At 37.8% G+C, this 22,276-nt stretch overlaps 1 protein-coding gene across 2 annotated transcripts in view; it reads left to right on the plus strand.

Annotated features, from left to right (window-relative positions):
* Positions 1–22,276, plus strand: part of ALS2 (alsin Rho guanine nucleotide exchange factor ALS2) — a gene marked incomplete at both ends in the record, with an annotated part of 77,831 nt that overhangs the window by 50,989 nt on the left and 4,566 nt on the right. The window contains 9 exons of one of the 2 annotated variants that reach the window (XM_080689074.1): positions 465–542; positions 7,049–7,182; positions 8,290–8,457; positions 15,259–15,376; positions 16,840–16,997; positions 19,289–19,411; positions 20,162–20,338; positions 21,744–21,789; positions 21,999–22,060. In XM_080689074.1, coding sequence (XP_080545200.1) covers positions 465–542; positions 7,049–7,182; positions 8,290–8,457; positions 15,259–15,376; positions 16,840–16,997; positions 19,289–19,411; positions 20,162–20,338; positions 21,744–21,789; positions 21,999–22,060 — 1,064 coding nt within the window. The remainder of the gene's footprint in view (positions 1–464; positions 543–7,048; positions 7,183–8,289; positions 8,458–15,258; positions 15,377–16,839; positions 16,998–19,288; positions 19,412–20,161; positions 20,339–21,743; positions 21,790–21,998; positions 22,061–22,276) is intronic. The other variant, XM_080689075.1, reaches the window with a different exon arrangement.

The following is a 22,276-nucleotide window of genomic DNA, read 5'->3' on the forward strand; positions in this document are numbered from 1 at the left end:
TTTTGAAACAGGAGCTCACTAACTTGCTGAGGCAGGCCTCTAACTTGTGATCCTCCTGTCTCAGCCTCCCAAGTATTGAAATTATAGGTGTGTGCCACCATACTAGGCTTGTCCTTAACTTTTAAAACCATCTTAAAATCAAGCCAAACATAATGGTGCAACTCATACAAACTGGAACATCGCAGTCTGAAGCCAGCCTCATTAATTTAGTGAGCCTCTCAGCAATTTAATGAGACGAATAAAAAAATAAAATGGGTCTGGGGTGTAGTCTGGAAGTAGAAGGCCATGGGTTTTATACCCAGTACCACACATACAAAAAAATCTTAAAGGCATCATTAATGTTCTTCCTTCCTAGTACTGTTTTCCTTATCTTTTAAGATTTTGTTGGGCTTTGATGAAATGCTTGATGTGCCCTCTGTTACTTTATTTATGCATTGTGATTTTTGGGTTTTTTCTCCACATAGGGAAATGGGGTTCTCCTCTCTGAAGATGATACTATCTACGAGGGGGAATTTTCTGATGACTGGACTCTCAATGGAAAGGTTGGAAACTTTCTTCTTGTTCTTTCTAATACATTGTTTTGCTAATTTTTCTTGACTTTTAGAAAGTTAATTTGCATGCCATAAGATTAATTGTTGCTAAGTATATATTTCAGTGATTTTTAATAAACATATAGTACAATTATCACTACAGATATTTGAAAAAATCTCTCCAGCTATTCACAGTCTCTCCTGTTTCTTCTGTCAGTCCCAGGCAATATCAATGCTGCCTGTAGATTTCCATTTCTGTACCATTCTAATAAATGGAATCATGCATGTGTTTTCTTTTGTGTGGCTTTTTACACTTACTGTCATATTTTTGAGGTTTTCCCATATTGAAGCATATATAGTACTTTATTCTTTTTTTTATTGCTGAATGGCATTCCAAACCACATTTTATTTATCCTCTCACTACTTAATGAACATTGGGATATTTCTAACTCTAGACTGTTGTGACCAATGCTGCCATAGACATTTGAATACAGCTTCTTGTGTAGACCCATGTTTTAATTTCTCTTGAGTAGATAACTAGGAGTATAATTGCTGAATTATATGGCAAAATGATATTTAACATATTAAGAAACTGCCAAAATGTTTTCCAATCTGGCTGTACCATTTTATATTCCCACCAGCAGTGTGTGAGATTGTGTGTGTGCACATGTGTGTTTACTGTTAGGGCCTCTCTAAGTTGCTGAGTCTGGACTGGACTTGAACTCGTGATCCTCCTGTCTCAACCTCCCAAGTACTAGAATTACAGGCATGCACCACCACACCTGAGATTCTAATTTCTCTATATCTTAACCAATATTTGTTATGTTCTGTTTTTTTTTATTTTTGTGTGTGTGGTACTGAGGGTGGAACCCAGGGGCATTCTACCTCCTAGTTACACGCCCAGCCCTATTTTTATTCTTTATTTTGAAGCAGGGTCTCACTAAGTTGTGGAGGTCCTCACTAAGTTGCCGAGGCTGGCTGTAAACCTGCGATCCTCCTGTCTCAGCCTCCCACGTACAAGCATGTGCTGCCACTCCTGGCTTTTTTTTTTAGTAGCCATTCCAATGTGGCCTTCACTTGCCTTTACTTAGTGACTTATGAAGCACTGCATATTTCTGCATATTTCCATGTGCTCATTAGTGATTCATATGCTCTCTTTAGTGAAATGTCTTTTAAAATCTTTTTCTGAATTTTAAAATTTGGTTGGTTGTACCCCTTTTGTTAAATTGTAAGAGTTTTTTATATATTCTGGATATAAGTCCTTTTCAGATATGTGATTTATACGTTTTTCCCAGCCTGAGGCTTATCCTCTTTCATAACTGGTGCCTTTGAAATCTGCTTTGTCACAAAAACTTTTATGAATGATTCTTTTAATTTTATAGTGGGCTGGGAGGGAGCTCAGTGGTAGAGCTTTTGCCTAACATATTTGAGGTCTTCTGTTCCATCCCTAGTACCATAAAATTAAAGTTTTATAGTTTTTTTTATAATAGATGTATGTATTTGCATTTATTTATTTTTAATATGCTTTTATTGAAAGTGCATTATAGCCAGGTGTGGTGGTGCACGCTTGTAATCCCCACGCTTGGGAGGCGGAGACAGGAGGATCACACAGGTTTAAAGCCAGCCGTACTGACTTAAGAGACACTGTTTCCAAATAAAAAAGTATAAAATAGGTCTAGGAGTGTAGCCCAGAGGTAGAAGGGTTTCCAGGAACCCTAGTACCACCAAAAAAAAAAAAAAAAGAAGAAGAAAGTGCATTATAGTCTCACATTATAATATAAATCATGTTGACAATGACATACATGGACATAACACCTGGTGCCCCTCCACCTCTCCATTTTTTCCCTTCCCAATATAGAGCATTGAGATTGCTGTTGGTTTATTCACATATGTACACATAGTCAATGGTAGTATTTACATTAATGAACCTCAGTCTTCTCCCTCCCCTCTGTTAAACCACCTCTTTGGCTACACTGACTTTTATCCTCCATTTTCTAGAGTCCCTGTGGTATCCCAATTACTTCCTAGTTTACGTATATTAGAGAAAACACATGATCCCATCACTTTCTGTAACTGACTAATTTTGCTTAATATAATGTTCTCAAGATCCTTACATTTTCTTGCAAATGACATAATTTTGTTCATCTTTATTGCTGAGCAGAATTCCATTGTGTGTATTTTCTATAATTTTGTAATTCATTCATCTGTTGATGGATACCTAGGTTGGTTCTATAATTTGGCTATTGTGAATTGTGCTGCTAGGAATATGGGAATGCATATATTACTGCAGTTCTCTGAATTTGGCCCATTTGGAAAGATACTCAGAGTGATATAGCCAGATCATATGGTGAGTCCATTCCCAGTTTTCTGAGAAATCTCCACACTTATTTCCATAGTGGCTGCAGTAGTTTGCAATCCCACCAACAGTGTAGAAGAGTTCCTATTTCCTCACACCCTTGCCAACATTTATTTATTTATTTATTTATTTATTTATTTATTTTTACTTCTTGATGATTGCCATTCTCATTGGGGTTAGATGGAATCTCCGTATAGTTTTGATTTGCATCTCCCTAATTGCTAATGATGTTGAACATTTTTTTCATGTATTTACTGGCCATTTATATCTCTTTTGTAAGTGTCTCTTCAATTCAGTTGCCCGTTTCTTGATTGGGCTATTTGTTCTTTTAGTGTAAAGTCTTTAAAATTCTTTGATATTCTAGATATTAGTCCTCTGTCAGAGGGATGACTAGCAAAGATCTTCTCCCATTCTGTAGGCTTTTTCTTTAGACCCTTGATAATTTCCTTTGACGAGCAGAAACTTTTTAGTTTGATGCCATTCCACTTATTAATTCTTGTTTGAATTTTCTGAGTTTTGGAGGTCTTGATGAGAAATTTCTACCTGTGCCTGTATATTGGAGTGTTTAACCTGTGCCCTCCTCTAGTAGCTTCATAGTCCTGGTCTCCAGGTCTTTGTTCCATCTCAAGTTGACTCCTCTGCAGAGTGAGAGGATAGAATTTAGTTCTATTTTTCTACAAATGGATAACCAGTTTTCCCAAACCATTTGTTGAGAAGACTGTCTTTTCTCCAACAGATGTGTCTAGCACCTTTGTCAAAAATCAGTTGCCCATAAGTTAAGACCTTTGATGCTCACTGTTGTTACTGTGATATGATTTTTGTCCTTGTCATTTTGAGTTTTATTTTTTGTTTGATGTAGTGTTATTTCTTCTTTGCTTAGTTACTCACCTAGTAGAGTTTGCCTCTTCTCTCATTCTGGAATTTGGTTCCTTTTTCTTCTTTGTGTTTTATTTCTTTAAGTAGCTTTTTCTAGTGTTAGCTTGGTGGTCATGAATTATTTTAGTTTCTGCTTATATTGTAATGTCTATTTCTTCATCTATTTTGAATGATATCTTTGCTGGATGTAGCAATCTTGGTTGAAAGATGTTTTCTTCCAGAGTCTGGAGTACATCATACCTATCCCTCCTTGCATTAATGACTTGTATTGAAAGTCTTGAGTGATTTTTATTGTTTTGACCTCTGTCATTTTGATTATTATGTGGCTTGGGGAGGTTCTTTGGTTTTGTCTTAATGGTGTTCTGAATATCTCCTGTATTTGGGTGTCCACGTCTTTTTCTATGATTGGGAAATTCTCTGAAATTATTTCTCTGATGAGTTTTCTGATACCCTTGGTTTGTGTTTCTAGACCTTCAAAGCCTTTTATCTGTAATTTAGGACATTTTTGTATTGTCCCATATCTCTTAGATTTTTAGGTTGTGTTGTTTTAATGTCTTCTGTATAATGTTGACTATTTTTAGTATGGAATAAATTGTCTTCCAAGAATGATACCCTGATTTCCATGTGGTCTAGCCTGCCAGAGTTGGTTTCTGTTGTGGTCTTTAATTCATTTATTGACTCCTTCATTTCACTCAAAGCTTTCTTTTGTTTGTTTTTGTTTCTTTCTTAGGGCCTTAATTTCCTCCTTTATTTTCTGTATACTTTCTCTGAGGCCTTTCATTATATTGAAGATCAAAATTTGGAATTTTCCTTGCATTTTCTGCAGATCAGTATTAGAGATTTCCCTTGTTGAATTGTGGGAGTTTATTTTTTTTCTTGTTCTTCATTCTCATATTTTCAGAATTCTCAGGTTTGTGTTTCTGTTATTTTGGCATCTTCTTCCTCTTTGTGTGTAAGTCCTGTGTCTATTTGTTATCCCTTTGTAATAAGGTCTATGATGGGTTATATATTTGCCTCTACCAATCTGACTCATATAATCAAACTTTTGAACTTGTTTCCCAGAGCCATTTTAAGTAGATACAGTTCTTAGTGCAGCTAAACAGGAGTCTCTGATTGACTACAGGCTACTATGCTCTCCAGGCCCAAACTCCACATGGTCAGAGACTATGATGTTTTGTTTAGAGCCTGCAGCCTGCTGGTAGGGATTTAGTGCCCCACAGATCTCACCATTATTCTGCTAATTGGGAGCCTGTGATACTACATAATGCTGACCTCTGGCCTCTGTGGCCAGTGAGTTTAGGCTCAGCAAGAGCACTGATTTCCTTGTTCTTTGCTTGTGACTTAACTTACTGTTGAAACTTAATTCTCATTGGAGTGGGATTAAAAGGGCAGAAACTCAGGACTTAATCACTTCCCACAAAGGTCCCACCTTTTAATCCCACTCCAATGAGAATTAAATTTCAACATTAATTTTGAAGGGGGCACACATTGAAGCCATAGCACCTTTTAACCTTTTAAATTTCTGTAAGGATAATAATAATATACCATTTTATCCTTGATTTTGTAATCTTCTTTCTTAATCTTATAGCTAATTATTTTTTAATTTTGTGTACCTTTTTTTTGAGGGGGGGGTGTCTGAGGATGGAACTCAGGGGCATTCGACCTCCAAGCTACACCCTCTGCCCTATATTTTATTCTTTATTTTGAAACAGTGTCTCACTGAATTGCAGAGGGCCTCACTAAGTAACTGAGACTGTCTGTGAACTGCAATCCTCCAGTCTCAGCCTTCCAAATACTGGGATTACAAGCGTGCGCCACCACACCTGGTTTTTGTGTACCTTTTCAAAGAAGCAACTTCTGGCCAGGCGTGGTGGTGCACATTTGTAATCCCTGTGTTTGGGAGGCGGAGACAAGAGGATCGCGCAGGTTCAAAGTCAGCTTCCCTGGCCTAAGAGACCCTGTTTCCAAATAAAAATAATATAAAAAATAGGTCTGGGAGTGTAACCTGGAGGTAGAGGGTTTCTAGGAAACCCAGTACCACCACCACCACCCCCAAAAAAAGAAGCAGCAGCAGCAGCAACTTCTGGTTTTATTAATTTTTTTAATATTTTTTTTTTCTGTTTTATTGATTTCTACTCTAATCTTGTTATTTCTTTTCAGCTTCTTTGATTTTATTTGTTCTCCTTGTTCTAGTTTTGTACGATGAAATTTCATCTTACCAGTTTGAAATCTTTCTTATTTTGAAGCTAGGTGTTAACAGCTATAAATTTGCTCCTAAGATCAGCCAAGCACAGACAGAGAAGGGACATATGTTTTCTCTAATATGCCCAAACTAGGGAGTATTAGGGATACCAGAGGGACTCTACATAATGGAGTAGAAACCTCAGCAAAGCTAGAAAGGAAGAATAGGAGAGGAAGAAGTTAATTAATGGAGGAGCTACATCCAAATATGTGTAAGTGTGAATGTAGCATGGTCACCTGGACACTTATTGGTGGGGGAGGAGAGGAAATGGGGGAGGGCACCAAGTACCATGTGAATGTATGCTACTGTCAATATGATCCACATTAGCTGGGCATGGTGGCACACACTTGTAATCCCCGTGCTTGGGAGGCTGAGACAGGAGGATCATGCAGGTGCCAAGCCAGCCTCAGCTGACTTAAGAATCCCTGTTTCCAAATAAAATATAAAATAGGTCTGGGAGTGTAGCCCAGAGGTAGAAGGCTCCTGTGTTCCATCCCCAGTACCACGAAAAAAAACAAAAAAAAAAGATCCACATTATGATGTGATCATGTGGAACAGGCAGACACTCGCATGCTAGAAGGCAGAAGGGCAAAAGGTTGTAAGGAACTTCCCTGAAGACCTTTTAGAAGGCAGTAATCCATTTTAGAGGGCACCAAGTACCCTCCCTCCTGCTTCCCCTCCTACCCAACCAATTAGTGTCCAGGTTGATCATGCTACATTCACACTTATACCAATAAAAAAATTTAAAAATTTGCTCCTAAGTGCTGCTTTAGCTTCATTCCAAAAATTTAATAATTTTGTGTATTTGTTTTATACAACCAAAAATATTTCCAGTGGATTTTTTTCTTTTACTCATGAATTATTTTCATATACTTTTGGACATGTATGTGCACACATTGTTTTGTTCGTTTATCAAAGAGTTAGAGATTGGTAAAAAGCAAATTAAAAAGGACAGTGTTAACCATTTGATGGTTTTTTCTTCTTAATTTTCTAATTTGAAATTGATTTTTCTCAGTCCACATTTTTTCCTCTAATTTTGCTTAGGGAACACTGACTATGTCAAATGGAGATTATATTGAAGGTTATTTTAATGGAGAATGGGGATCTGGAATAAAAATCACTGGAACCTACTTCAAACCTAGTCTGTATGACAGTGATAAAGACAAACCCAAAATTTTGTGAGTAACTGATGTTAATTCTAGATTAATTAGTGATGTTTTGAGTTGTCTTGTATTCATAAAAGCTGGTTAATCTTTTAAAAGCAAAATCAATTTTTTAAAGATTTTATAACTGACACTGGTATAGATAACTAAATTTATATTCTTGACTTAAATTATAAACCTTAGTGATAGGTGTTTAAAATAAAAATAGGTATAGAAGTAATCTTGCTGTTAATGTTACAGGTGTCCAACCAAAAAAGCATTCTTAAGCAGAATTTCTATATAACTTGATTGAAAAGTAAAGATCAGACATTTACACGTATATGCCCACACCAAATGGAATAGTACAGTCTGCATGTATGAGGAAAAAGGCAAAAACTAAATGTATTTGTTCTTCCAAGTCTTTGCCTTATGTCTTTCTTCCATTGATTGTATCTTTAGCTTTGTTTTTGTATTTTGGTAGGATCTCAGATTTTATTTTATTTATTTATTTATTTATTTATTTATTTATTTATTTATTTTTGTGGTACTGGGGTTCCTGGAAACCCTTCTACCTCCGGGCTATACTCCCAGACATACTTTTTATATTTTTATTTGAAAACAGGGTCTCCTAAGCCAGAATGTCTGGCTTCGAACCTGTGCGATCCTCCTTTCTCTGCCTCCCAAGCGCGGGGATTACAAGCATGCGCCACCACGCCCGGCAAGATCTCAGATTTTTTATTCCAATGGGGGCTTGATATATTTTTTGTACTTTGTTTATTTTTAGAGTATTTTTACAACCTAGTGTGTAATGCTTCTCACAGTTCTCATCTTGAAATGTGCAAAGTATAGAAAGTCCTAAGTTTTATTTGGAATGAACTTTATGAAGTAAATTCTGTGGAAACGTAAGAGGCAGAGGAGTCAATTCTGCTGTGTTTTATGCTTGACAATCATGTAGTTTATTGTCTAGTAAAACTAATTAGCTGACAAACATCTCTTCTAGATTTTCATTCAATGTGTTAAAAATAGAACTACCATCATTTTGGACCACAGGAATATTATCAATTGTGTATTAGTTTCTATTTTTCAGAATGATTTTAAGAACCAAAAGAACTGACTAATAAAATACCGATATGAATTTTTCAGTAGGAAGCTGGGAAACCTGGCCGTGGCAGCTGATGAGAAATGGAAAGCAGTGTTTGATGAATGTTGGCATCAGCTGGGTTGTGAGAGCCCAGGCCAAGGGGAAGTTTGGAAAGCCTGGGACAATATTGCTGTGGCCTTGACCACCAATCGGCGTCAGCATAAAGACAGGTGAGTGAAGGCCTGCCCAGCAGAGGATAGCGCATGTTAGGAAGGTGAAACTTAAAACCAAGAAGTAGTCAAGGCTCATTACATTTAATTACAAAATATAACTTTATTTAAAAAGTACTGATGGCCAGGTATGATGGCATATGCATGTAATCCTAGTACTTGGGAGGCTAAGACAGAGGATCACAGGTTAAAGGCTAGCCTCAGCTACTTAGTGAGGCCTCGTTTCAAAATAAAAAATAAAATAGAATTGAGAGTATAGCTTAAAGGTAGACTGTCCCTGGGTTTAACCCTAGTACCCTCCCAGAAAAAAAAAACAAAAAAAGCTAATGATGTACTTCTTCTGGATAGGTTCAAGTATACCTTCTTTATCCTCTGTTAAACTCAACTATTAAACCTGGACAGACTTATGGATAGCTGTTTGAGAACTCTGAAGAGAAAGTACCAGGAAGTAGAATAAGGAAGAACACCAGAGTCCAGTACACCAGCAAACCAGTGATGAGTTTTCTGAGTTTTGGCTCCAGTTTCTCAGCCTGAAGTCAACATAACCTGGAACCTGAAAATAAATAGTCATGTAGTAGAGATCCAGACAAAGCCCTCTGGTTCTGGCTCAAAGAGTGAAACAAGGACTCCTGAAACTCAGAACAGAGGCTGCGCCTGATTCTCTCCATTTCCTTCCCTCCATCCTCTCACGCCCTGGCGTCCAGGTCCTTCTGTAGAGGAATACATGGCAGCTACTAGAGCAGCTGTGAACAAGAGAGGCTCAGTGCCTGTGGGTTTTTATTGGCAGCTGGTCATGTGGGCAGCCTATGCCAGCAACACCAGATTTCCACATCCCAGAAGGAAAACAGACACTTGTCATGAATCACATTGTTAATACAGTCTGTGGACAGCATATACATTTATCTGGTAGGGATGGCTTCCTATAGGGAACTTTTAGTAAGCTGAGTTCCCAGGCTCCAGCCAAGGGCCAACCTTAAAAGTAGGTCCCTTCTAAAGACAGTAGTCCAGGCCAGCTGTTTTAATCTTTTATCCATTTCAGTATTCTCCACAGGATGTAAATAAGTCCCAGAGTGACCATAAAAATCTCAACTAATTTTGGGGAGATAACCAACAGACAAGAGTGATGAGATGACATAGATGTTAGAGTTACCTGACAAGTTTAGAGTGGCTATTAAAAATGCTCAGATGCCGGGCGTGGTGGCGCACGCTTGTAATCCCCGCGCTTGGGAGGCGGAGACAGGAGGATCGCGCAGGTTCAAAGCCAGCCGTGCTGGCCTAGAGACCCTGTTTCCAAATATAAAAGTATAAAATAGGTCTGAGAGTGTAGCCCTAAGGTAGAAGGGCTTCCAGGAACCCCAGTACCACCAAAAAAAAAAAAAAAAATGCTCAGATAATAATCATAGACATCTCTAAAACAAGTATTAAAGTGAAAATATCAGCAGAGAAAGAGAAGATATAAATTCAAATTAAGTCAAAGTTTTAGAAAAAATTCTATAACCAAAATAATAAGTAGATTAGTAGGAATTACTCTTACTTAGCTGAACAACAGAGAGGAAAACAGAGAGAGCAAGAGCGAGAGAGAGAGAGAGAGAAAGAAAGAAAAGAAAAGAAAGAAAAAGAAAGAAAGCCTGAGGACCTACGGGACTAAAAATATTTCCCGAAAATTCTAAAAGTAAAGAAAAAAATGTGAGGTGGAAAATTTTTTTAAGAAATAATCATTGAAAACTTCTCAGATTTGGTGAAAGACATGAACCTATAGATTCAAGAAGCTGAACAAACCCTGTCCTGAAGAAGTCGAGAGGTATTTATGTACAGGGACACAAGTTCAGATTGAAGGCAGCCAGGGAAAAGTTACGCATGGCTTATAGTAGCAGCAGCAGCTCACGTACAGTCTCTTCAGAAACTTGGAGGCCAGGAAGAAGTAGCACAACGCTTTTGAGTACTAAAAGAAAAGCTAAAAATGAACTTTTTGGTTTTCCCTTTTTTCGCTCTTGTATCTTCTCCATCTTCCTTTTTTTGTATTTACTTACTTATTAACTTAGCCAGTAACTCTCATGAGCTTTGCTTAGCTCAATAAAGAATTTACTGATCTCTATAGCAGAATCTTTACTTATCTCGAGTACTAATACTAGGAAATTGAGCTATTCCTTTATTATTAAAATATCAAAGAGCTTTCTTTGATCTATGTGTTTATTTACATACATTTGATTTTTAAAGTTACTTTTATGCTAGTTTTTACTTACATGTTAGTTGCTTTCTAATACTCCAAAATTGTTGAAAACTTGTCCATTTATTTAGAATACAAATGTCTGTTCTGAATCAAATGATCTAGTTTCCTAAAGGCTACCTAATTCTTTGAATAAATTGCCAGTTTTCAAATAATTATAAGATATTGAGTATAATATAATTATATAGAAATTAAATTCCAGAGATTGAAAAATATTTCAGAAAGTTTAAATGTCTCACAATAAAGTCTAATAAATATAGTTGTTATTCTAGCCTAGAGAGCTTAGTCTAGATTCTAATTGAACCCCCCTCCCAAATTGGGATTTAAGATAGAAGATATAGGACTTCCGGGAAGATGGCGACCGAGAAAAGCGGGGCTTAAGAGTCCCGCTAACAACCAATCTCCATTACCACAAAAAGAGCGACTTTCATAGCCAGAAAACACCATCACCAGAAAAACAAAAAAACCACCAGGCTCCAGAGAGAAAGCGGACTGAGAACAGAGCTCAGGGCCACAGAGGAGACACACGCGCCCGAGGACGCGGCAGCAGCGCCATACTGCCGGCGGCAGCGGCGAACTCAACGGACGGCTACAGCAAGCCGAGGTGAGCCGATGCGGAACAGCCAGGCGGGATCTTTCGGCGCAGACAGCATTTAAAGCTCCCAGTGGCTGAGCTCAGCACACGCTGCAGGGATTCAGAGTGGAAATCAAAACCAGAGAAGAAAAAATACGCCAGCCTCATGGCCGAGGGCGTGGCAGAGGCGCCATATTGCCACTGGCGGCGGCAGCAGCAGTGAATTCACCGAGTCCAGTACAGCTACATCTACGTACTCAAGAACAGTGAGTCAAATTGCGGGCCACAGAGGAGAAATCCCAGTATTGTGCCTCCTGGGACTTGACCCAGTGAGGGAGTGGTGGTGGCAGAGATATCACACCATAGGAGAGCGTGCAACCTGGCACCCCCCATAGTTTAAAGCAGCCTCTATCGACTCCCTGGGTCGGAGACTCTGTGATACAACCCAGTAAAGGAGTAGTGGGGTCTGAGATAATACAGACTCAAGATCCAGAGCACCTTAAGTGAAGCCATAGTGACCCAAGGGAAGAACCCAGAGAAGGCACAAACCTCCGAAATCATGGGAAAGAGGAATAACACTGGAGTAATGAATGTGCACAACCCCACAACATCAGAACCTGATAAAACAGAAAATCAGAGATTTCTAGAAGATCAAATCAGGAAAATAACTGTAGAAATAATAGAGGTGCTTCGAAAAGAACTCAGAGAGAGCCAAAAAGAGATAAAGGATGCAATTAATGAAGTAAAGGCCTCAATTCAAAGCACAAACAAACGATTAGACCACATGGAGAACAGAATCTCGCTCTTAGAAGATGAGCAATCCAAAAATGAATGCATAGTTTCTAATCTAGAAAAAGATATCCAACAGCAGGAATCTGACATTGAAGAAATATGGGCCCATCTTAAGAGAGCCAACCTAAGAATAATTGGAATAGAGGAGGGAAAAGAAAGTGATACCAAAGGGATCAACAATCTCTTCAAGGAAGTAATAGCAGAAAATTTTCCAAATATAGAGCAAGAGGTTGATACACAGGTCCAGGAAACTTATAGAACTCCCTTTAGACAGGATCCGAGAAGAGGATCCCCACGCCATATAATTGTCAAAATGACCAATGTGGAAGCCAAGCAGAGAATCTTAAAGGCAACAAAAACAAAGGGCCAAGTGACATTCAGAGGCAAACCAATTAGAATCACTCCAGACTTCCCAAACCAAGTCATGAGAGCCAGAAGGGCTTGGAGTAACATATTCCAAACTCTGAAAGAAAACAACTTCCAGCCAAAAATTTCCTATCCAGCAAAGCTTTCTATCAAATTAGATGGAGAAATAAGAAGCTTCCATGACAAACAGAAACTGAAGGAATTTATGTCTTCAAAACCAGCGCTAGAGAAAATACTCAAAGAGATTAACTACAAAGAAGAAATAGGTAACACTCACCAGAACCAGAGAAACAAGAGTTTCCATCCAACAGACAACTAAGATTGGTTATTTGTGGAGATTCATTATTTATGTTAGTCTTTTACCTATCTCTAAATTGTATTGTTTGCCTTTATTGTTGTTAATTTTTAGGATTTCTAGTTGGAATATTAATATACCTTCAGATATAGCATTTGGAAATATTTTATCCAATTCTATTAGTAACTTTTAACTCTGTTTACATTGTCTTTGGATATACAATATTTTCTTTTATTTTTTAGGGAGTTTGTATATTCTTCTGTTGCCTGTGCCATTGAAATCATATCCAAGAAATCACTGCCAATTTCAATGTTGTGAGGTTTTATGACCCAGATTTTCTCCTAAATGTTTATAGTCTTAAGATTTATATTTAGGTCTTTTATCTAGTTTGAGTTAATACTTGTATGTGGGATTAGGTAAGGGTCCAATTTTATTCTTTTCCATGTAATTATTATTTTTCAATAATATTTACTTAAAAGATTATTATTTCCACCACCAAATCTTCGTGGAAACCTTGTCAAAAATAACTTGACAATATAGGGAAGAAGTTAGCTCTAGGCTTGTATTTAACTCCAATGGTCTATATATCTGCCTTTAGAACAGTACTACACTGTTTCAACTATTGTAGCTTTATATGGTTTGAAATCAGAAAATATATATCTGCTAGCTTTGTTCTTTTTCAAGATCGTTTTGGGTATCTAGAGTCCATATTCCATATTAGGATAGATTTTTTTTCTGAAAAATAAACATATAAATATATGATAGTTTCACCTAAAAAAACAGAAAAAAAATATGCTCTGGTAAGAAAGAAAGCAAAAAGAAATATTGAAATGTTATCTTTAAATCATCAAATGCTTGGTATCAGACAAATGAAACTGTTATGTGAGATTATCATTTTTAATTTTGGATAAATTGCTATAATACTAGATGTCAACCACTAAGCCAAGCATGGGAAGGAGGGATGGGGAGAGAATGGGGTGGGGATCGGTTGGGGGCTGACTGGGCGATGTGTGCATGTATGTCTACAAAAGTTTGTATCCCACTATGATGTATGAATATAGTGCACCAATAAAATAAAATTAAAAAAAAATAAATAAATAAATAAAAAAATAAGATAGAAGATATAAGTTGGGTGTGGTGGCGCATGCTTGTAATCCCTGTGCTTGGGAGGCTGAGTCAGAAGGATCATGCAGAGGTTCGAAGCCAGCCTTGCTGGCTTAAGAGACCCTGTTTCCAAATAAAATATAAAATAGGTCTGGGAGTGTAGCGCGGAGGTAGAAGGGTCATCCCCAGTACCACCAAAAAAAAAAAAAAAAAAAAAAGATAAAAGATATATCATACTATCTCTTTGCTTTTTTTTTTTTTTTTTTTTTGTGGTACTGGGGTTCCTGGAAGCCCTTCTACCTCTGGGCTACACTCCCAGACCTATTTTATATTTTTGAACTAGGGTCTCTTAAGCCAGCGCTGCTGGCTATGAACCTACATAATCCTCCTGTCTCCACCTCCCAAGCACGGGGATTACAAGCGTGCACCACCACCGGCTATCTCTTTGCTTTCTATCTGTATGTGTATGTTTTAAGAAACTAATTGAAGGAGAACTTTTCCCTTTTATTATATTTGGAATAAAAAGATACTGATTGTATTGTTTCATTCATAAAGTTCATGATTATTACTTTCTACTCTTATCAGAAGAAGGAATGGAAAATCCCAGAATTGATAAAAAAAAAAAAAACATGGGCTGGCCCTTGTGTATACTTTCACTGATAGTCTTTCAATATAAGCCTTGAGACTTTAGCCCTCCAGTTACCTGTTGTTAACTGTTGCTACATGTTCCAGAATATTGAGAATGAATGGACTTTACCTAAAATGATATTGCTACCACAAAGATCTTTTAATCTATCTTTTTCTTTTTTCCTTCTTTTCATTCTTCCCTTCCTTCTTTCTCTGTTTGTGTGTGGGGGGGATACCAAGGATTAAACCCAGGGCCTCATGCATGCTAGGCAAGTACTATATCACTGAACTACACCCCCAGCTCTAAGATCTTATTTGTCATAACAAATATAATAAGGATTATGTGCTATTTCTGATGCTTAATTGATTATCACCTAATGATAGAGTGTTTCTTTGCCCAGAATTTTCCTTGATTGTTGCTATGTGACTTCTCTTAAGTCTCTGCTCCACAACCTCCCTTTCCGCATTATATGTCCCTGTGGCCCGCTGGAGCTCCCTCATTGCCTCCTTATTTTTGAGTTCATTTTCATTTCACTTTAATTCTATTATCCACTTATCAGTAATGGGTGTCATCAAGCTAACGTCATGAATTTCTCAACCCTGTGGTACAGAGTAAAGTGTTTATAATTTATTGTAGTCAGTATGAAGTGACATTAAATGTGTTCTGATGAATGCCATGTAAACAGCACCTAACAGCAGCTCACTACTGAGCTCCTTTGGGCCCAGAGCCTTGCTGGGTACTCCATGTGTGCACTTACAGTTATCTTGCTTTCTTGGTGTGAAATACGTAATGGGCTTTCATTTCTATTTTTATAGTCCAGAAATACTAAGTCGTTCACAGACACAGACATTGGAAAGCTTGGAATTTATCCCACAGCATGTTGGTGCCTTCTCTGTGGAGAAATATGATGACATCAAAAAGTATTTAATAAAGGTAAAGTAGAATCAGAATTGTATCATGCAGACGTTAACCTGATCCGGTTTTACTTTCTAAGTATTTCTTTTGCTAATTCTCTTGACTAAGATCACATCGTTTCTTTTTGTACATACTTTTACTGGTGCATTGCATTGCAGTTATATATCATAGTGATAATCAGAGTGATAACACATTTCTACCTGAAAATTGTTCCATTATTAGGATAGAACTTTGTAAGTTAAATAAGTGTCCAATGGGATTTTTGAGACCCAACATCAGATCTCAGAGTGGCTTTTTGTTAGTATTATTAGAAAACTAGAGATTGTATGAAGAAAGCCTGGTGTCCTTACCCCTGAAATGTTCCCTTTGCCTTGCTTCTGTCTGAGCCTTGTGAGATCAGTGAGAACTTAAAGTATGACGTATGACATGCCTCTGTAGGGGGTGTGGGAAGGAGTATTATGAGAGAGGAGTATTAAGGGAGCTGAAATGATTGTTTCAGAGCATAATAAGCAGTCAGTATTTGGTTTTCTCCAAGGAAATATTTTATATAATTTTTGTGAAGTTTAAAATACACTAGGATCTTTCAGTGATACTCCATAGACTAAAAAGCTATTTTCCCAATATATTAAAATTTTTTATTAAGAAGACAAGGAACTCCAGTAGCCACTTTTCTACCCCCCTAGTTCTGTGAGTTCAACATTTAAATAGGTTCGACATAGGAGTGAGGTCATGTGATATTTACCTTTCTATGCCTGGTATATGTCTCTTAATAATGATCTCCAGGCCCATTTATGTTGCTGCAAATGACAGAATTTTGTCATTTTTATGGCTGAATAGTTTTCCTTGTAGAAGAATAAGTGACGGTACTCTATTACACAGAGGGTGATTGTAGTTAACAGTGCTGTATAATTCAAAATAGCAAAGACCGAGGGTTGTTTTGTGTGTGTGGAACTGGGGATGGAACCCAGGGGCATTTTACCTCTGAGCTACACTCCCAGCCCTATTTTTTATTCTCTATTTTGAAACATTGTCTCACTAAGTTGCAAAGGGCCTCACTAAGTAGTAGCTGAGGCTGTCTGGGAACCATGATCCTCCTGTCTCAGCCTCCCAAATGCTGGGATTATAAGCATGCTCCACCATGCCTAGCTTGGAGAGAGGGTTTTGAATGTTCTCATCATAAATGATGAATGTTAAAATGATGGATAGCCTAAATATCCTAAGTTGATCAGTATACAATGTACAAAAATAATGATCCTATTCCACATAAAGATATATAGATATATCTGTCAATTTAAAAAAGAGAGGGAAGATAGGAACTTCAGCTCAATATAATTTGGGTCGATTCAATACTTTTCATAAAAATTGAAGTATTTGAATTTTCCTGGTCCAAATATTGACTCCTGATGTTTTGAAAATTATTGATTGATTTTTCCTGTCGTTAATGCATGTTGACCGATTCTCTTGGCTCTTTTCCTGCTCAGGCCTGTGACACTCCTCTGCACCCCTTGGGCAGACTTGTGGAGACTCTGGTTGCAGTGTATAGGATGACGTATGTGGGCGTAGGAGCCAACCGCCGATTATTGCAGGAAGCTGTAAAGGAGATTAAGTCCTATCTTAAGAGAATCTTCCAACTGGTGAAGTAAGAGATATTTCATTGAAGTCCGAAAGCTGTGGAGTGGTAGTTTATATTAATGGTTGGGTATCTTCATCCTAAATCTAGACATTAAAACTTTGTGAGAATCACAATCATGCTCCTCATCAAGAAAATGGTTTTATGCCACAGGCTCTTAAATAGATTAAATAATGAAAATATTTTTAATTTATGTTTATTCTATAAACAAAGATGATGTGTTTTTATGCATTAAGTATACAAAAGCTAAAGTAAATGCATGTTTTCTTTCTCATTTCTAATTGGTATGAAATATAGTTTTCTTATTTAGACCCATTTGTGTCTAAAACCTAACCACAGAGTAAAGTTAAAATGTTGTCCTTGAGTATTTGTATTCCATCCTTTGATAATAGCTTCATATAGTCTTGTTTATTTAACAAATATCTGTTGAGTACTTCTGTGTATTAGCCACCATTCTAGGCTCTGAAGGGATTCTTCAGTGAGCAAAGAAGAGCAAAAAAAAAGACAAAACAAAAACCAGCTCTCATGGAGCTTACATTCTGATGGGGAAGAGTAAGCAAATAAGATAATGTGTCAGGACAGTGGATGCTTTAGAAAAAAATAAGGAAGGGAGCTAGGATGGGGCTAGAGGTAATATGCTGCTGTTTCATAGAAGGCCAGAAGCCTGACTTACCAGTAATACTTGAGCAAAGACTTTGAAGAAGGTGCTTCCATGAGCTATTAAGCATGTTGGGGAAGAGAGTTCCAGGCAGGAAGCAGATTTGAGCTTGTGAGATGCAAGATCTTTTATTGGGTTTTGGCCATTAGAAATGTTTCAGGTTTGGGGGTCAGTGTATCTACTAACAAGATCACTGGGGTGAGCGTGTTTTAGCCCTAACATTAGCTAGATGTGACCTTTTTAGTTTTCCCAACTATAAACTAGGATAGGCAGAGGGGAAAGGCCTAAGTCTACAATAATAGATTACAAGCTGCCTTTGAAAGGTCTGATGCACATTCACAAAGGTATCAAAGTCAGTCACTGAGCCAAGCATGAGAAGGAGGGGAGCGGTGAGGGAATGGGGGTGGGAATTGGGGAAGGGATAAATGAGTGATGCATGTATGTATGCCTCTGCCATTTTGTACTCCTTTATGTATGACCACAGTGCACCAGTAAAAATATTAAAAAAGGTCAAGATTTAAATCTGTAGAGCCTACCAGCATATCAGAAGTCAGAGATAAAATCTAGAGCAAAAGTCGAGGCCTGGGAGTAGAGTTAAATAATTTAGTCCCTTGATCATTTGAAAAATTAACTCCAGCAATTTGACTTAATTTTTTTTTAATTTACATTAAGCTGGGCAGGGTGGTGCATGCCCATACTTGGAAGGCTGAGACAAGGAAGATTGCACATTCAAGGCCAGTGGGTGGTAACTTAGCAAAACTCTATTCCAAAATAAAATAAGGTTGAAGATATAGCTCAGAGGTAGAATGCCTCTTGATTCAATATCCAGTAACACACACACACACACACACACACACACACACACACACACACGTGTTATATTAACTGAATTTTTGTAATTTATTTAACCATTTTTAGTTTCTACTGACATTTGCTTATTATCATGACAATAGTGTCTGGTCAACCTTAGTACAAATTGACCTCAGATAATATTTCCAGTATGAAAAATATAAACCTTATGTAAATCAAAATTTTTCTTTTCTTAATAGTTAGAAAAGAACCTACAGACCATAAAGGTTTTTAGAAATATTATTCACACCAGGTGTGGTGGTGCACACCAGTAATCCCAATACTTGGGAGGCTGAGACAGGAGGATTACAGGTTTGATGTCAGTCTCAGCAATTTAACAAGACTCTCAGTGACTTAGTGGAATTCTGTTTCAGAATAAAAATAAAAAGGCACTGGGAGTATAGCTCAGAGGTAGAATGCCCCTGGATTCAATTTCCAGTGCCCTACCTCCCAGGAAGAAAAAGAAAGAAAAAAAATTGCTCACTGCCTGCATCATCATCATTATCATTATTATTATTATTTAAGTAACAGGAACATTCTACCTCCAAGCTGTATCCCCAGCTTTTTGGTTTTTTATTTTGAAACAGCCTTGAACCTTCTTAGCTACTGTCTGCTAAAATTTTATTCTGTAGAAAGCATCACTTAATAATCCCAGAGAACTGAAATGCTTACTTGATTATAAAGTTTGATTTCATAGGCCCTCAAATGGGTTAATTACAAACATGTAATTTTACTCTATTAACCCACTCTAGAAGCATAAGAGTATATAGCTGTCTTTATTATTTTATCCTAGGTTCTTATTTCCTGAGCTTCCTGAAGAGGGCAGCACCATTCCTCTCTCTACTCCTCTACCAACGGAAAGGAAGTCCTTTTGCACTGGGAAATCAGATTCCAGATCTGAGTCACCAGAGCCAGGGTAAATGGAGTTGGGCGAGGTGGTGAGGAGGGCTTGGGGGCTAGGTTATCTTAGCACAGGAGACTCCTCGTTTCTACAACAATGCATTTAGACCAGGTGATCTCTAGGTTCTCCCGATGGCTTCAGTCTTATTAGCCACAAACAGTGCTGACCTAGATGACCCCAAAGAAAGTAGCCTCAAATTGGAAACAGCGTAGATTTTCAGTTAGTGAGTTATTGAATAGCATTCCCAATTGGCCCAAGACAGCTCTGGAGCCACAGATAAGCTCATGTCAACTGCATATGTAGAATAGCCTAACGTTTTAATATCCTTAAAAATGTATCATCCAAACCTGGTGTGGTGATGCATACCTGCAATCCCAGTACTTGGAAGGCTGAGACTGGAGGATTGTAGGTTCAAAGACAGTCTCAGCAACTTAGCAAGACCTTGTTTCAAAGATAATAAGGGCTGGGGGCATAGCTTAGGGGTAGAATGCCCCTGGATTCAATCCTCAGTACCAAGATTAAAAGATATTCCCTCCCATGCTTTTGCCTTTAGAAACTGAAACTCTTGCCAGGCGTGGCGGCACACGCTTGTAATCCCCGTGCTTGGGAGGCGGAGACAGGAGGATTGCGCAGGTTCGAAGCCAGCCGCGCGCGCTGGCTTAGGAGACCCTGTTTCCAAATAAAAGAAGAAAAGAAACTGAATCTCTTTGGTTCTGTGTTGAGTTTTAACAGATGCTCTTGCCCTCCCGCCCCAATGTCCCGTAGCTACGTAGTAACGAGTTCCGGGTTAGTGCTTCCGGTGCTGCTGCCTCGGCTCTACCCGCCACTCTTCATGCTCTACGCTTTGGACAATGATCGTGAGGAAGACATTTACTGGGAATGCGTTCTGCGACTGAACAAGCAGCCAGATATTGCGCTCCTAGGCTTTCTTGGAGTGCAGAAGTAAGTGCAGTAACTATGAGTAGAACCAAAAGGTTTTAATTTAAGATCCATGAGCAGTATCAGAAATTCAGTACTTAGATATCTAGTAATATATTTGACTTGCATATTATTTACTTATTTGCATGCCTGTCTTATTTAGCAGAATACCGATATTTAATAGTTCTTGCTTTAAGAATATTTGGAGATACGTATGAAACTGCTGTTTTTATTCTTATATTGTCAATATGTAAATTAAATCAGTTATTTTATATTAGTCCATTTGAGGGCTTATGAAATCAAACTTAATCATCAGAAGAAATTAATTATATTCAGTCTTTGGCATTCTTTCTTTCTTCTTTATCTCCCCATCTACAATTTTTAACTTAAGATCCTAGATGTGTTCTTTTTGTTTTAAGGTATTATTTCTTCTTATTCCAGGGAAATGCTAAGTAATTATGATTTATTTCTAGTGGAATTGTAATTATGTATTTGTGTTACCGAAAAAAAAAAAAAAAGCCAGGCACAGTGGTTCACTCCTATTACCCAGTACTTGGGAGGCTGAGACAGGAGGATTGTAAATCCAGGGCCAGCTTGGGCAACTTAGTGATACCCTGTCTCCAGGTAGAATACCTTGTCTCAAAGTAAAAAATAGAAAGGGCTGAGGATGTAGTTTCTTTGGCAGAACACCAGAATGAAGGAAGGAAGATTGGAAAGAAAAATTTTTCAGTGAAATAATTTAATAATAAAACTGAATGAAGGGAAATATTTTAGCAAATATTTGCTAGTATCTATAATGTATAGGGTTAGTGGAGTGCAGAATGACAAATCCCTTAGGGATATGGTAGAAACTCTTAAATAATTTCTGTGGTGGTTTTTAAAGTTAACCTAGAGCTGGGCAGGGTGGCACATGTTTGTAATCCCAGTACTTTGGAAGGCTGAGATAGGAGGATCACGGGTTTGCGGCCAGCCTCAGCAATTTAATGAGGCCATCTGCAACTTAATGAGATCCTGTTACAAAATAAAGGAATAATGTAGAGCTGGGAGTGATAGCTTGGAAATAGATTTCCCCTGGGTTCCATTCCCAGTACCACACCCACACACAAAACTTAACCTCCCTGGGCATGGTTAATTACATGCCTGTAATCCCAGTACTTGGGACAGCCTCAGCAATATAGCAAGACTCTTAGCAACCTAGTGAGACCCTGTTTCAAAAATTAAAAAGAAAAAGGGCTGGGAGTGTAGCTTGGAGTTCAATCCCTAGTACCAAAAAGAAAAAAGAAAGAAAAAAAAAAGCCAAAAACTTAACCTAGCTGTGGAAGTGATTTTAAATGAGAACAGGGAAACTTGTAAGGCTCTCAACTGTTTTTATGGGGGTTTATCTACCAGAATAACAATCTATATTAACAGTTTATTGATTTCATTGTAGGAAATTCTGGCCAGTGACCTTGTCAATCCTTGGAGAGAGTAAAAAGGTACAGAGTTTAGTTTCCTCAACAAATAGCTTTTCTTTAATGCAAAGGATTTGAGATAGCTAAAGAATTCCATTTTACTCTGGTAAAAGAGTGCTCAGACTTGTGTCCACAGCAGTTATTCACCAATGAACTGCACTCTGCCATCAATATTATTTTTATTATTGCAAAAAACCACTTTCCCTTTGACCTTTGTTAATTCTCTATTGTAGGTTTTGCCAACCACAAAAGATGCTTGTTTTTCCTCAGCAGTAGAATGTCTGCAACAGATCAGGTAATCTTTCATCTGTTGAAAAACCACAGAGATGAAAGTAGTGGTTAGTCTATAAAGATATTAAGATCTTACCTGTACCCAGTTTCTAAGCTCCCCCTTCTTCACTCCCAGATGGTGTCAAACTCAACCTGGAGATATGAAATTTGAGGCATTTGGGTTATCTTTTTCTAAAATACCTTTGCATTTTCAAAAGTGGCGGAGAGCCATTCAGAAATG

Source organism: Muscardinus avellanarius (genome assembly GCF_963383645.1).
Source record: "Muscardinus avellanarius genome assembly, chromosome: 2".
In the NCBI taxonomy this organism is placed as follows: Eukaryota; Metazoa; Chordata; class Mammalia; order Rodentia; family Gliridae; genus Muscardinus; species Muscardinus avellanarius.